The following is a 17,147-nucleotide window of genomic DNA, read 5'->3' as shown; positions in this document are numbered from 1 at the left end:
GAAGGATGTATTAGGAATGGGGGCATGGAGAAATGGAAATAAGAATATATTGTAATCATATTCTCTCCCTCTGGCCACCTTTACATTTTTAGGATTTCACAAACAGAATTTCCAGTAGCTCCTGCTGGATGAAGTTCCTCCTGCAAAGGAGCAGGTTTGAGTCTTGCCTTAGTAGGTTTCTAAAGTCCTCACATCAAAGATTTTGTTGGCATTAAACCAATTATCTCCTTTAGGAGAAGAAAGGGAGAGGGCTGGAAGACAGCTGACTGGGAAACATAGCAAAAGAAAAACAGTCCAGAGAAAACAAGAGAAACAAGTGATAACTATACAAAGGGTTTGGCTTGTTTGTTCACCAGCCAAGGAGTTCATGGATATAAAATAATCCTATAAGTATATGGCAATCTTTTTATTGAGGTTTTTAACTGCAAGAGTAAAAATAACACTGCACTGTTTTTTTAGTTTTCATATGTGAGTTTTTTCCACAACAGTAATAAGGCACCTACAGGCTATTACAAAACTGAAATCAAGCCTGTAACTACAGAATGAAAAGAAGAAAAAATTTCATAGATCTGCCATAGGATCAGACTGAGAAAATCATTTACAGCTTTTCAGTAATCAATGCTTAACACATCCTTTTGCAAAGATGCTGAATTATAGATAGTTCTTTCATGGGAACATTCTGGTACATACTATTATGGGAAAAGCCCATAGAATTTAAAAGGCATGAGACAATAGGATTCTATAGAAATGTCTCTAAATGTCCTGTCCAATGTAACAGAGAATGAGACATGTTCTATAAAATTTCTTTACTAATATATAATATTTGTTAGAGAATTCATAGAATCATAGAATATCAGGGTTGGAAGGGACCTCAGGAGGTCGTCTAGTCCAACCCCCTGCTCAAAGCAGGACCAATCCCCAACTAAATCATCCCAGCCGGGGCTTTGTCAAGCCTGACCTTAAAAACTTCTAAGGAAGGAGATTCCACCACCTCCCTGCTTCACCACCTTCCTAGTGAAAAAGTTTTTCCTAATATCCAACCTAAACCTCCCCCACTGCAACTTGAGACCATTACTCCTCGTTCTGTCATCTGCTACCACTGAGAACAGTCTAGATCCATCCTCTTTGGAACCCCCTTTCAGGTAGTTGAAAGCAGCTATCAAATTGTGTCCCTGTTCTAGAATTGTACACTTTGATTAAAAGTTTTTAAAGGAAGATACACACAGACTGTCTGACTTCATAGACATGGCCCATAGAAAGGAGATATTTTATATATTTGAACTGAAAAACAAACCCAAAAGATTGACACAGAGGCCATTCTCGTCAATAACTTCGGTGTAGTGATGTAGGTCCTGATCCTAAGAGGTGTAAATCAGTATAGCTCAACTGAAGTAAATGGAATTATGCTGGTTTATTCCAGAAGGGCCTTGCGGCTCAGTTTTTCTCTCCCATATGTGAACGTAACTCCCACTGACGTCAGTAGAAATTACACCCATGTATTCAAAGGCAGAATTAGGTACATAGCTGATACGTTTATGGTGGATCAAAGGCCAAGAGAAATAGTTTATACAGATATCAGTCATAACATGCTAAGGCAAGAGTCAAAGCCAGCTGCATACTGCTTCAGCAGAAGTCAGCATATGATGTTATTTCACTTGAAAGTTATCCACATATTAAAAAATGAACTTCAGGGAATTTATTTGTTTGCTCTCAAAGAGAGTTGGCCAGGTGAACAAGCTCCTCACTGGCAAACAATTTATGTTTCAAAGAGTTCACAGTTGGTTTACCACCGAAGGTGAATGAGTTCTTTCTCTAAAAAGGAAGATGGATGGCAGATTTCTAACTCATTTAGAATTAGTCTGAGTTATGACAGTTCTTTGCAGATACAGCAAGAGAATGAGATCTATTATTGTTCTAGGAAGGACTTTAAGAAATCCTATGATTCCCAAACATTTAGGATCATGATACATTCCTATACACCCTGAAATACAGGAGTTCCTCATATCAGATATTTTTAGGGGCAAGAAGCAGGTAAATCTTTCCTAATTTGATTAGCAATGGACAGCAAGGAAGATTCTCAGGCCAATGAAATATTATATTTGCATATTTTAAACAATCTGTACATTTGTTGCCAATACCCATTTGCTTCAACTAAACCAAGTCCTAGGTGTCTTCTCTAAGCCTGAGATTTTTGTATGAGATAAGTGGAGACGTATGGGGCTAAATTCAGAAGTATGAGCTAGATATCCTTACACCCAGTTCACACTCCCCAAAATCTATTTACAGGTGTACAGAGTCCAAGTTTGGGCAGCTTATGTACCCAGAAGCAGGAAAAAAGGTGTAAATTAAATTAAGGACTGAGAGGCTACTTTAAACTACACATTCTTACAATACCCTATTTTTGTTTCTCTTGCTACACTCCTCTTCCAAGCCCTTACATCATTCCAGCTTAGACTCCCTTAGACGTGGTGGGTGCTGTGCATGGGGTGTGCATAGCTAAGTTACATGCTGGTAAGTAGGTGTGAGTCTAAGGGCTTGTCTAGATGATGAGTTAAGTGCGCGGGAAGCTGGGCTGTAAATCTATAGCGCACTAACTGGGTATATGGACCCTGTCCCTGTACCATGCACTAAAAGTTACTTAGTGCACTGTGATCTACTCAACTTTGAAAGAGAGGTAGATCAAAGGGCACAAACTTTAAGACTGCGTCTGAGCTAGGGGTGCGATTTCCTTGTTTGCGTATACACTAGCTCTCATCGGGTTAGCGCGAGTATAAATAGCAGTATAGCCACAGTACATAGAATATTTTCTGTTTCATACACAAATTACAAATATTCACCTGAATACAGGCTTTTGTCTTGAAAACAATCTATAATAAGCTTAAAATCCTCTAGTTGCCTAAAATGGTGGCAGTGTATCACTGATATTGAACTAGTCCAGTTATGGTAGCAGAGGTGAGGATTCTGTGAGCCTAGTATGGAGCTGAACCTAAATGAATATAAGGGAGTCTAAAATGAGGAGATTTAGCTTCTTCTGACCCCCACCCCATCCCTTGCCCAGGGCCTGATTCTCCTCTCACATCAGTGTAAACCAAAAGTAACTCAACTGATGTCTAAATCCCACTGAACTGAGCGTCAGTGCAGGTTCTGCTCCTGACTTCCTCTGCGACCTTGGGCAATGCACTTAGTGCAAAATTATCAAAAGCACCTAAGTGATTTAAGAGCCTAAGGCCCATTTTCAAATGGGATTTAAATGTTTTTTTGAAATTTTACCTGTAATCTCTCTGTGACTCAGCTCCCAGACATAAACATTTCTCCCATTCTTGTCCTTTTAAAATGTAAAAGGACAAGGATTATCTCTTGGTATGTATTTGCACAGTGCCTAGCATAATAGGGCCTTGATCTCAGTTAGAGCCTCGAGATACTACTGCAGTGCAAATAACTTATAATAATGGAGTTACAGCAGAGCAAAAGTGGGTGTGTAAGTTACAGAAGGGTGTGAATGGGAAATAGTACTTTAACAGTATGATCCATATATGTATGGGATAGAAAAGGAAGGGCTAGTCTGACAAAAATGTAATTTTCAGTGTTTGAGAAAGAGTTATTACATAGTACGAGCCTATCATGTTTTCCTCTATTTGGGAAAATGGCTTTCTGGACATTATTTAGCTCATGGCATCAAGAATTGTGGATCTGCAAATGTATGCATGTCTTTGGAAGAAAGGGAGTCATCAGAATTTATTGTAAATGTTTGAATTAGTCTCCTGCACTGGCTGTCAGGTACTTTCTATAGATCTATTTCATAATGTATACTGTCCTCTCAGTGCTCACAGATACCAACTCATTCAGGGATTTAAGGGATGCAGAATATAGGGAAAAAAACATAGTGACATCAGCTTATTTTCCCAGGGTTTCTCGTAGCTGGAAGAGGCATCATTCATTTTTGATCTAGGACTATCTATTTCATAAGTGTTTCTAGACTTCTGCTGTATGGAAATTAAATAACATAACTAACAATGTGCTGGATTTGTTTCCCCTTCTTATAATTTCAGTTTCTATTGATATTTTCCATATATTAGGAGGTCTAGCTCATTGCTTGTTGATGTCATTACAATTAATGCTTTAGGACACTAACTGAACCTTGAAGATGTTTGCGTTTTCTCTGTAAGGAAACCTGTTGTTGGAGGGTATCTTTTTTTTCCCCAACGTCAAACCTGGATGGGTTTTATCCATTTTTGTTTCAGAAGATAATTCGGAATATTAGTTAATGAGGGACCTAATAATCAAACTTTGCATTTCTAAAGCACCTTCCAGCCCAGGATCTCAAAGCACCTTGATAACTGTTAAGGAAAAGCTCACAACACCCCCATGATATAGGCAAGGAGTATTACAGCTGCACAGAATATGTCTTATTTATGTCTCTGATACTACAGAATCAGAGAGCACCTTCTGCTGAATCAGCGACATCGCCTCCTGTAGCTTTAGCATCCGTGGGCGTATTGAACATGGCACAGAGCCTAAGGCAACATTCTTTAAATCAGCCTCTCAGACTGCAAGTCTACGGTGTAACTGCCGTGTAGAATCATATTTGCTGTGTCACAAAGGGTTTGCTACATTTCACTTGATCCCTGTCTCAAATGGGCAAGAAGTGCCAGACCTTGTAGACTATATGGAATAGCTGCACAGCTGGAACTTTCAATGTCCATTTGGATTTCTCTTTTCATAACAAACATTTTCTGTACAGAGAATCTGACACACACACACACACACACACACACACACACCCCAGTGTACCTCTCTCTTCTTGGTTGAGACAACGAGCTCCAGGAAGGACTGGTCTTCACCCCAGGAGTCAATCTCCGTGAGGTCATAGAGGACAGAAGTCACAGGGCCAAAAGTCCACAGAGTGTGCTTTCGTTTCTGCATGAGGTGCTGAAACATCTGAGGAGTAAGGAAAGGGATGGTGCGGAATCAGTCAATGCCCAGGAATTCATGCAACTTACAGTACACATATGCCAAACTGGGTAAAACAAGTTCTGCACTAAAATTTGGCACTGGGTCTTTTTGCAGTTTTCATATCTTGCAAAGGTTTGCTTTTCTGTGCCATTGACAAAATGGCTGCTGCTGCATTAACAAACTCTACATCCAACCATCTGCCGCACACGAAGTGCTGAAGCCTCCTCTAGCTCAGATCTCATTTTTAGCACCTTCAAGCAAAAATAAAATCACAAAAAAGGCAATTTTGGGGATGAAACGAGCTCATTTGTAAGAAAGTGTTTTTTAAAAATTATCCCATCTCCCCCACAAGTTCGAGCAGTTTCACCTTTTGTCACAAATATTTCATACAGATCTATCTAGGACGACACAGGGGGCTGCTATTCTGGAAGACATCAATGAACATTTAGCCTAATACCTTGCCTACAGCGGTGGCCAATAACAAATACTCTGGAGAGAGGCATTAAGCCCCAATATTTACATCTGTGTATTTTCAAGTATCTAGAAATGCAATATTATGGCGGGAGGGGAGGAATTTCTTCTTGATCCCCAGCTGATGATCAATTCATGCCTTGTGGTAGAAGGATTAGCCTAGCCAGCTGGTGTAAATTAGCCTAGCTCCATCAACTTGAGCTGAGGACCTGATTCTCAATTCTCATTTGTGTACGTGTCTAATCTAGCACTGAGCCTGTATCGCCAAATTGAGATCTAGATCTGAATTTCATCCAAACTGGCCTTACCTGTTTGAAATGTACTAAGATATCTGACTGAATGCCATCTTGTGGCCATGGATTCCACAGCTTAATTACATGCTGGTCGCAAAAAAATTTCCCTTTACTCTGTTTTAAAGGCAACCTGGTAAGGGGGGGAAGTGTTCTTGTCTTATATTGGTACATAAAAAGAGTCCTGACATTTTTGTGTGTGTTTGTTTAGGGGAAAGTTTGGATGATTTCCCACCATTTTGTTTTTATTAGGGCTGTCAATTCATCACAATTAACTCATGCGATTAACCAAAAATAATAATCATGATTTAAAAAATTAATTGTGATTAATTGCACTGTTAAACAATAGAATTGAAATTTATTAAATATTTTGGATGTTTTTCTACATTTTCAAATATATTGATTTCTATAACAACACAGAATAGTGTACAGTGCTCACTTTATATTATTATTTTTATTACAAATATTTGCACTGGAAAAATGATAAACAAAAGAAATAGTATTCTTCAATTCACTTCATACAAGTACTGTAGTGCAATGTCTTTATCATGAAAGTGTAACTTACAAATATAGATTTTTTTTTTGTTACATAACTGCACTCAAAAACAAAACAATGTAAAACTTTAGAGACGACAAGTCCACTCAGGCCTACTTTTTGTTCAGCCAATCACTAAGACAAACAAGATTGTTTAAATTTACAGGAGATAATGCTGCTTGCTTCTTATTTACAATGTCACCTGAAAGTGAGAACAGGTGTTCGCATGGCACTTTTGTAGCTGACTTTGCAAGGTATTTACATGCCAGATATGCTAAACATTCGTATGCCCCTTCATGCTTTGGCCACCTTTCCAGAAGACATGCTTCCATGCAGATGATGCTCATTAAAAAAATAATGTGTTAATTAAATTTGTGACTGTACTCCTTGGGGGAGAATTGTACGTCTCCTGCTCTGTTTTACCCATTCTGCCATATATTTCATGTTATAGCAGTCTCAGCTCCTGACCCAGCATATGTTCATTTTAAGAACACTTTCACAGCAGATTTGACAAAATGCAAAGAAGGTGAGATTTCTAAAGATAGCTACAGCACTCGACCCAAGGTTCAAGAATCTGAAGTGCCTTCCCAAATCTGAGAGGGACAAGGTATGGAACATGCTTTCAGAAGTCTTAAAAGAGCAACACTCAGATGCAGAAACTACAGAACTGGAACCACCAAAAAAGAAAATAAAGCTTCTGCTGACTCAGATGGTGAAAATGAGCATGTGTTGGTCCACTCTGCTTTGAATCATTATTGAGCAGAACCCATCATCAGCATGGACGCATGTCCTCTGGAATGGTGGTCGAAGCATGAAGGGACATATGAATCTTTAGCACATCTGGCACGTAAATATCTTGCGACACCAGCTACAACAGTGCCATGTAAATGCCTGTTCTCACTTTCAGGTGACATTGTAAACAAGACGTGGGCAGCATTATCTCCTGCAAATTATAACCAAACTTGTTTGTCTGAGCTATTGGCTGAAGTAAGACTGGGTGGGTTTGTAGGCTCTAAAGTTTCACATTGTTTTATTTTTGAATGCAGGGTTTTTTGTACATATAATTCTACATTTGTAAGTTCAACATTCAAGATAAAGAGATTGCAGTACAGTACTTGTATTAACTGAATTGAAAAATATTATTTCTTTTGTTTTTTACAGTGCAAATATTTGCAATAAAAATAATAATATCAAGTGAGCACTGTACACTTTGTATTCTGTGTTATAATTGAAGTCAATATATTTAAAAATGAAGAAAACATCCAAAAATATTTAAAAAAATGGTATTCTATTATTGTTTAACAGTGCTAATTTTTTTAATCGCTTGAAAGCCCTAGTTTGTATATTAGAAATTCAGTTCTTGTCTACACTGCTTTTCTTGGAAGATTGTGGCTGACTGGAGAACTGCTAAATGTATGGCATCAAGAGTAATGAAGGCTAGGTAATGGAGAGAAGTTCCCTGGTCCTCCATGTCCGTGAAGATCCACAGCAAAGGAAGAAAGACAAGACTTGATATTCCTTTTCTACACAATTAATAGGCTACCTGGATGCCAGTCGCCTTAGACAGAGAACACTTGAGCTACCCATTTCTGAAAGCCTTCTTCTGTGAAGAGCTAACTGTGCTGTGAATGAACTTACCACAGTGTTGCCTTCCACTCCAGCCAGTTTGAACGGAGTGAGCCCCTCACTGTTTGGAATTGAGTCCAGGGTTCCCAGACTCCCATCACTCTTGTCATAGGAGAGAAGCAGGTTGTACATTTGGCAGGCAAAAGTCTTGTTGGGCTGGAGAACAAGGATGTGGAGAACAGTGTTCCCTATGGAGGAAGCAATGCAGAGACCATGAGACATGATATAGACTAGAACAGCTGATGTGCATTAAAAATAATTCTTGATTAACAAAACTAAGGAGCATATCATTGATTGATAACATTAACATCTTCTTACGTTTCCCTAGCACCCTCCATACCAGAGACTGCACGTGGAGTAACGTAACTGCTCAGTGTGTGTAAGAGTGGCAGAACTTGGCCATATGCAAGTCACTTGGCCCATGAAGAACTCTTACCCAAAGAGTCTTGTGCTCTGATGTCAGCTCCATTTTCAATGAGCAACCGGACGATCTCCTCACTCCCCATGCAGGCAGCAAATGATAGAACATGCTCCCCTGAAGAGGAAGCGATAGAGGGAAAATACAACTCAGACCACAAGGAAATAAGCACACAAGCCAGACGGAGACATGTATGGGAATCTATGCATGCTGATCAGTCTGAGCTTGGGAAGGGAAGAGAGCTACCCAGAAGTTCAATAAACCCCACCCCTCAAAAAAGTCATACTACTGAGTGAAACACATTCCCCTCCCCCAACCACCTCCCCCCGTCAATATGACAGGATGGATCACAGCTAGGGGAGACCTAGGCTCTTAGAAAGGACACCATTTAGCTAGTTGACAGGTGAGAATTGCTGCTATGCTGCTAGGATGATCTGTGTTTAAAATGAATTGGCATGCCTGGTAAAAACTGTGTAACTGACAGCCCTGGAGAGCAGAGCCCTGTATTTATCTAGAGTGGGTATAGCATGGGCAGCCTCACTGCAAGCCTTCCCCACACTCCCTCCATCACCCAATCCTCTAGTAAGAGAGAAGGAGAAGAAACCCAGTCTGTCCTGGGAGCTGCAAACAGGACGTACCAAAGTAGATAAGGTTATGGGCACTGCGCCTGAAGAAGAGTCCAGTGGCCCGTGGGCTGGAGACATTGGCCCCCTTCTTGAGCAAAGCCTTCACCAGATTAATGTTCTGATTCACTGCAGCGATATGAAGAGCTGTCTGCCCTGTAACACACGTGCACCCAAATAAAACACATCCTCTGGGAAATCCACCTCCAGCCATTAAAGCAGAAATCAGTGATCTGCGCCCAGGTTTATTGTGTGTACATTGTGAAGTTTAATAGGCTTGTGCCAGAAAGAGTTCTGCCACTTGCCAAGAAGATGCACAGGCTGCACATTTGAGATGTTTTCCTAGTGGAGACAGAAGAGACACTTGGGCAGCTTGAACGATGGCTTTCAGTGAGGCAGAGAGGTGCCAGGCTCATCTGGCAAGTGAACTGAGAGCCCAAATGCTCAGATGAAGACCCTGGTATTTCTCATGGGGAATGAATAGCAGGTTAAGCTGTGACTAGACAAGGACACCAGCTTCAATTCTCAAGATGGAGATTGGGGTAAAAAACCCTCTTTTTTAAAAAAAAGTATTTTGGAGAGGAACATTGTTGTTTTGAATCCTAGCTTGGCATTCCTGTTTCTGCAATTGCACTTATTCTTTCAGACCTGGCTCCATTTTCCTTCCCTAATTTTGAATCTGGCCATTTAGCACCATTTGAATCTTTAAAAAAATTTCAGCTGTATATGCTTACCCTCACTATCTGCCTAGCTCTTGATGCTTTAGAGCCCTTTCCCTGAGTAGTTGTGCAAGGGGAGGGAGGAGTTAACCCTGGGATCACTGAGGACCAGATAACTGAACATCAAAAATCTAATATAGTATAAATAGCATGATAATCATTTTCCACATTCCATTGCACAGCCAGCTGATCCAACAGGGACCAGAGCCTGTCCTTTGTGTATCTGTGTGACTGTTCCTATGCAGAGTTCAACCCCAGGTTACACCAAGCAAACAGGAGACATTTGAGGACTTGTTTCACAATGCTATAGTTTAGCAATACAGCAAAACAGGAGATCTCTAACCCACTGTCCTCACTGGGTAATATTTATTTCCTGACCCTCCAGAGGGATCCCAGTTCAGTCTCATGTCTTGGTGATGGTACCTTCATATAGCTCCGACGTCATCCTCTCATTAACGAGTTCTGGAGCTGCCTCCATCAGAGCCTGAGCAGCCTCCATATTATCATACAAGGCAGCCACATGAAGAGCTGTTTCTCCCACTGCGCCTGGAGAGAGTGGGAGAAGCATACAAGTCATCTAGTCATTCATATGTATAAGACAAAGCTGAGCACAGATTTCATATTAATGGTGGGAGCTTTCTGAGTGGAAGTGAAGTCTAGCGAATAGAGTGACTCAGGAAACCTGGGTTCTATTTCTGACTGCCACTGGCCTGCTGTGTGACCTTGACTTTCCCTTTCCATGCTTCTGTTTCCCATCCCATCCTTTGTCCTTCTTGTCTTGTAAGTTCTTTGGGGCAAGGATTACTTCTTACTGTGTCGGTGCAGCGACTAACACAATGGGCCTCTGATTTCAGTTGTGGCCTCTAGGCACTACTGTAATACAATAATATTCCAATGTGGAAGAGAGTTTCTCAAAGGTGATGGGCGGAGATATTTATTGCAGAGAACAGTCCTACAGTAGGCTGGGTAGGGCAAGGGAGAAGAGAGGCCTAGACAAACTATTACCCAATAGGTCTTTTCCACCTCTAAGTTTCACAGTACGAGCTGAATAGTTCTTTGATAGAATAATTGGGACTGAACTAGGAATTTTACTTTGAGGCAGTACTTAGGCCATTGGATTCCTCCTTTCCTTCTGCTCCAAAAGCCCAGGCCTTAGACACTTTCCTTCAGCTGTTAGCAGTAAAAGGGCTAAGGATATACAGTCAGGCAGTTCTGATACCACGCACGGGAAGGTAGTGGTGTGCACAAACACTGCAGTTGCGTCTTGGCTTCCCAAGGAAGAATGAAGAAACTAAGGACAAATAACCACAGACTCACACTGGTAGGGCCTGGATGTCTGTCATGGGTAGGGAGCAGGAAAGTAAGGGACAATTTACCTCTTTGATAGACATCGCAGGTGCCATCAGAGATCAGTTTCTTGATGGCCCGGAGATTGTTCTCCTTGGCAGCCTGGAGAAGTGGAGATTCCCAGATTCTGCAACCAAGAAAAAACAAACAAATGTTAAAAACCACAATTTCACTCACTTCTCTCTGACCTAGAATTTAATTCTTCAAGATCAACATGGCTTTCTGGAGCCAGTAGCAACCCTCAAGCTTAGCACCTTCCCTGATAGGTAAGTGCTTGTTATGCACTGGTGCTACTCTTTGAATTTCCTCCCCTGTACAAAAAGAAAAACAACAACACTGCGATAGAGGAACAAAGCTCAATAAAAGAATAACAAGAACCGGGAAATCATCAACTCTTACTGCACTGACATGAGACCACATGGTGGCAGCAAAGGGAAAGAGATGAGAAAGAATCAGTTATGCTTTGGAATAAGTGACTCCCAAACTGTTTCAATTTCTAGATTGTTACCCACATTTAAAACAGATAGTTTCTTTGTTTGAAAGTGTGTCAGTGAAAGAGGCTCAGAGACTGCATTGCCAGTCATTAGAGACCTTTGCTATCAGTAGTCCAGGTAGCTTGGGAGCAAAAAAGCCAGCAACTACATCCCCTTATTTCAGGGATCCCTATACAAATGGTGTCTCTTCACTTGGAAACCTAAATTGTCACCATGATGGGTAGGAAGGAAAAGGAGATAAAAGGGAAAAATCCCCTCGTCAACACCCCAAAGCTCCAGAGGCACAATGAATGGACTAAGAGCTAAACGGTAATCTCATGCTGTGTGGGAGCTAAAGACCCAAATCTTAAGATGAACAATCTTTCCCCTGTTGCTGAAGGGAATTATGGAAGTTATGGAGCACTGAAATTGTGCAGCCTGGTTTGATGCCAGCTACGGGAAACTGAGCCGGTAAAGCACATGCCATCAAACAAGCTCCAGACAAAGTGGAACAACTCTAGGAGAAGCATGTCCTTGGCTGGTTTTACCCACACCCCAGGGTCTTGATTATTTCAGCAGATTTGTCTGGGTTGACTAAGAACTTGCATCCACACAGTGCCCTGGTTTTCACCTATGGCAGGGTCCCATGATGAGATCAATCTCCTGAACTCCACAGAGCCTTGCCAAGAGAGGGCCGTCAACGCCCACCAGTCTTGCAATATTTGGTTCTTTTCTTCTAGCCCCAGCTCCACATGATGATGTGAAATTCTCAGCATTCAATTTTAAAGCAGCAAGTTTCTAGCCCTCGTGGTTGCAGGGAAGAGTTTAAAGCATGACCCAAGTGTCCCCTAAAGGTTCAAAAGCCGGGCGGCAAAGAAAAAGAACCCCAAATGTATTATTTTTAAAAATCTCATAATTTTTAAGCTGGTCTCAGGATTTTTGGGTGCCTGGCTCATGATTTTTGAACTGGTGGGGGGATGCTGCAGGCCCAGTCTGCCAACTGCTATTGCTGTTTTCACATACAGTAGCTCACTGTTGATTCAACACAAGGAGGACCATCAATCTGACCCAGTACAGCCGGAGGTGGGATGCTGGCTTAGATGGACCAATGGTCTTAGGTCTTATGGCAACACCTACATTCAATAATTAGCAAACATGGTAAGAAAAATTCTGAGAAACAAGCAAATGGGGAAATATGCTCAGTGAGTTAGCCAGTAGTAACTGAAAGCCCCACCAGACCCAAGCGTGGATGGCTGCCAGGCCAGCATTCTTCCCAAGGTAGAACGGCTGCCCTGATTGGAGTTGACGCACAGACTCTCAGTGTGAGGAATGAGTCATGGTGCAGCCCCTCCACCTCCACAGAGGGCTGGGGAAATTCCACAGGCCACCCCTTGAAGTCTGCCTGTGTCCCTCCAACCTGAGTATAAGAAGCAGCTGGCTCTATCCAGCCTTGGGAATCTCAGTAGAAAGGGGTCAAGGATAGTCAACAGGAGTGTTACCTTTAACCCTACTATGTGGGCTTCAGTCTCTGGAGGAGGGGGCAGGAAGAGGTTTACCTTGTGACAGAGACAGGATAGAGCTTAGGCCCATTTGTAAGGAAGAAGTATCCGGTTTCCCAGGGGGATTAAGGAACCCTGAGACTGAAGGGTTAATGATCACAGTTTTCTGGATAATGAATGAAAGAAGCACACACAGAGAAATACAAATGCATACAGAGGACTAGAAGGAGCTGGTCTCCCCTCACCCAGTCACTTCCCAAGCCCTTTGCAGGCTTGCTTCTCCACCCCACCCCACATGCAGAGTTTTAAATTTAACTTTTCACTAGATGGGACTGAAGGTTCCCCATCATACCAAATTATTACATTGTCAGATGTCTCCTGGGTCTAAAAGAAATAACCATACCCAAACTCTTCACACTGTGATGAAGTTTGGATGAGAATTGAAATGGTCATGCCTCCATATAGCAGGCCCAAACAAGAAACTAGTATTGTCAAACCCCAAGTGTTCAAAATTCATGCATCAGACATCCAGAAAATCATGATTTTTTTAAAGGCTAATTTTGGATTCATTTTTTTTTGCCTCCCAGTTTCTGAGCCTTTGAGGTGCACTCAGAACATGTATTTTTATTTCCTCAACCACAAGGCCTAGAAACGTACTTTAAAAATAAAAAAAATAAAAAAGAAATCTGAGTTTGTCAGAGTCACTTGACTCCAAGAGCTGAAGCTTTAAGACAAAAGACCAAGTATCACTAAACTCATGATGACATTGTGAGATCTGGCAACACTGATAACGAAATCCCCATTGGGTAAATTCCAATTTAAATCTGAGTCTGGATCCAAACTCTGTAACTTTGTCTGATCTCTACACTCATGTAATACATTCATTACACTTATTCTGTTTTACCTAAAAGAGGCCTTAGGCCATGTTGTATCTCATTTACACTGGTGTACTAGTGAGAGTAAGTGCCACTGATGACTGTGGAGTTACTCCAGAGTCATGCTGATGTGAGAGCAGAATCCAGCCTCTTTTGTCTCTTATATGGCACTGGTGCTTCTTTGTCTCTTCTCATAATCTAGTTACTGTTGGTGGAGATCCTTGTAGCCTGAAATTCAAAATGAAAGCAAGAAGGAACAAACCCCTGTAAATCAAAATCATAAAGTTTGGGACAATTCTAAAGTTACCTCCCAAGTCTCTTACTCATGGTTTACTATTTAGCTCTATGCTTTCTGTGGGTTCAGGGCTCTGTTTGTATGAAAGGTGCTGCACAAAACAAAAGATGCTTTGCATTGTTAATAGAACTGGTGGAATTTGTCAGAACACATTATCCAATGAGTTTACCCCTTTTCTGTTTGTGAATCATACAATACCCAGTCCTGGTTTCTGTGAATCAGTGGTTTATGGGAACAAATTTCAGCCTATGCAGTGTTTACATACAGTTCTCTTCAACTCTTCACTATTCATGAGGAGCCTCTAGTAGGTAGTCCACAGAAGACAACCAACTACTAATGTTAGCATCTAGCAAAACTTCTCCTTTAGTTTAAGTAGTTCTATCGCTCCTATGGCCCATGGCAGGGCATTACAAACTGGCCAATGAGTTACATACCGTTAAGTCTTATGGTATCATTTCCACTCCCTGATGGGATGACCAAACCATTTTAAATATATAAGAAATAGCTGATAATGAACTATGCCCTTTGTGGGATGAATTTCTGGATTCTAACATTTTTGAAACATTTGGGACTCAAGAACATATTCACCAATACACCCATGGTCAGTCACATAATCATAATGAAAGGAAGTAGCCTTGTTTATTCACAAAAATCACCTTGCAACCCACTCTGATTATTAGAATGGGCAGTCCCAGAGATGAGAAGTAGCACACAGCCAGGGTCTCTCAACAGCAATCCAGTGAATGGAGAACTGACATGCAAATCCACACCACACCATTACCAGGGAACTTGCAAGGAAACTAATGTTTTAAGTTGGAGACATTGTAAACTGTAAAAATCAGATTTCTTTTCTTGATGAAATTTTTTATTTCAGTCTCTCTGTTGCTAGCACCACCTTAGAGCCCTGAAACTAAAAGCTCTTTTGAAATCCACTTTTTCATTCTCTCATCTAGTCACACCTAGAATGTGACATTGAATTTTGAGTATCTCTGTGCCAGAAGGATGTTGACAAACTGGAGGGAATTCAGAGAAGAAAGAAAAATCAGGAAACATTAGAAGAATAAGTGGAAAAAATAGTCTGATTAAGTCACAACTAAGAAGGGTGTGGGGGGGGGATGTAACTACCTATGCATATTTGATGGCTGCAAACAGCAGGGAGGGGAGGAACTGAGTACAGATAGGACTTGGAATAAAGTGGTGAAAGTGAACAAAGGGGTGTGTTTCCTACTGAATGTCAGGAAATATTTCCTGTCACTGAGGAAGCAGTGTGAGCCTCATTGCCTGAGTTATAGAAAACAAGGATGAACAAAGCCCTGGAGAACAGACGATAGGGAACAATCCTGAATAAGCCAGGGAGCGGTTAAAGTGTGATCCTGTAAGTCTCTGACCCGTAGCACAGGGGTTCTCAAACTGGGGGTCAGGACTCCTCGGGGGGTCGTGAGGTTATTACATGGGGGGGTCGAGAGCTGTCAGCCTCCATTCCAAATACCACTTTGCCTCCAGCATTTATAATGGTGTTAAATATATAAAAAGGTGTTTTTAATTTATAAGGGGGGGTCGCACTCAGAGGCTTGCTGTGTGAAGGGGGTCACCAGTACAAAAGTTTGAGAACCACTGCCCTAGCACATATTCAGTTACAGGAATTCTCTGTTTAGCCTACTTGTATGTTGTTGTTTAAAGCAGGTGGACTTGATGACATTATGGCTAGGACCAGACAAGGTGGGAGGAAATCACTCTCCAGGAACATAACCTTCAGGACAAGTGAAGCAAGGTTGCAAGATGTAGTACTGTGCTGTCAGGATTTTGGCCCAGGAAGATCCTGTGCTCCTGGAAAAGTCTACCCCCCCCCAACCCCCAAAAGCAGAACATGGCTAAGAAGACATTTGGACAATACTAACAATGCTATAATTAACATGTTGATGCTTTACTGGGTAGCCCTCTGCTGTTAGAATGAACGGCAGGAGAAGGAAGGATTGGGCAACAGACTGTTCTGGGAGGGCATGGATGCAGATGAGCTTTTGTAGCACCTTTCATACAAGGATCTGTATACCTCTTGCAAACTACTAATGAAGCCTCTGAGAGACAGCCAAGTATTAGCAGCAAAGAGTCCTGCGGCTCCTTATAGACTAACAGATGTATTGGAGCATGAGCTTTCGTGGGTGAATACCCACATCTTCAGATGCATGGAGTGGAAATTTCCAGAGGCAGGTATAAATATGCAAGCAAGAATCAGGCTAGGGATAACGAGGTTAGTTCAGTCAGGGAGGATGAGGCCCTCTTCTAGCAGTTGAGGTGTGACCATCAAGGGAGGAGAAACTGCTTTTGTAGTTGGCCGGCCATTCACAGTCTTTGTTTAACCCTGAGCTGATAGTGTCAAATTTGTAAATGAACTGAAGCTCAGCAGTTTCTTCTCAGAAAAATATTAATTATTATCCTCATTTTATAGAGATTAGGCCAATTTTTTTCAAAAATACCCTCTAATTTTAGGGGTCTTGAGTTGGGCACCCAGATCAGTGGCCACTTTTCAAAATGTGGACTTACCCATAGGAAAATCAGTGGCTCAGCCAGGACTAGAACCTAGGAACCTTGACTCCTAATTCCCTGCTGTAACCACTGAATTATACTACCTCAACCTACATACTTGCTCCACATGCATCCTCATTTAATTTTCTGGCACCTAACAGGGGAAATTGGCAGTCATCCAAACCATATAATTATAACTATGAACCAGACTTTTATAAGCTACAGCAGTGTTCCAAGTGTGTAAATATCAGGAAAGGGGTGAACCAGTTCAGATAATGGGAGAAACAAACCAAAAAAAGTCACAAAATCTTGGGCCAGTTGAAAATATTAATTCTTTCTGGAATATTTTAAATGTCAACTAATTTTTACTCCCTGTTTCACTGAGCTGCCTCCTCTGGCTCCATTTTACATGACTGGAAGACAGGAAGGCTGTTTCTGCGTATTTCTGGTCTGACCAGTGGCAAGAAGAGGGAATTTCACAAAGATCCCGCCCAGGATTT

The 17,147-nt window shown here is 41.5% G+C and overlaps 1 protein-coding gene across 1 annotated transcript in view; it reads right to left on the bottom strand.

Annotated features, from left to right (window-relative positions):
- Nucleotides 1–17,147, bottom strand: part of LOC102932467 (transient receptor potential cation channel subfamily V member 6) — a 45,665-nt gene that overhangs the window by 19,128 nt on the left and 9,390 nt on the right. The window contains exons 2-7 of the mRNA XM_007068608.4: nt 11,012–11,109; nt 10,059–10,181; nt 8,932–9,072; nt 8,312–8,410; nt 7,888–8,063; nt 4,792–4,938 (exon numbers count right to left, since the gene is read on the bottom strand). Of these exons, the coding sequence (XP_007068670.1) occupies nt 4,792–4,938; nt 7,888–8,063; nt 8,312–8,410; nt 8,932–9,072; nt 10,059–10,181; nt 11,012–11,109 (784 nt within the window). The remainder of the gene's footprint in view (nt 1–4,791; nt 4,939–7,887; nt 8,064–8,311; nt 8,411–8,931; nt 9,073–10,058; nt 10,182–11,011; nt 11,110–17,147) is intronic.

Source organism: Chelonia mydas, chromosome 1 (genome assembly GCF_015237465.2).
Source record: "Chelonia mydas isolate rCheMyd1 chromosome 1, rCheMyd1.pri.v2, whole genome shotgun sequence".
Taxonomy (NCBI): domain Eukaryota; kingdom Metazoa; phylum Chordata; order Testudines; family Cheloniidae; genus Chelonia; species Chelonia mydas.
This window is presented reverse-complemented; position numbering and strand designations above follow the sequence as displayed.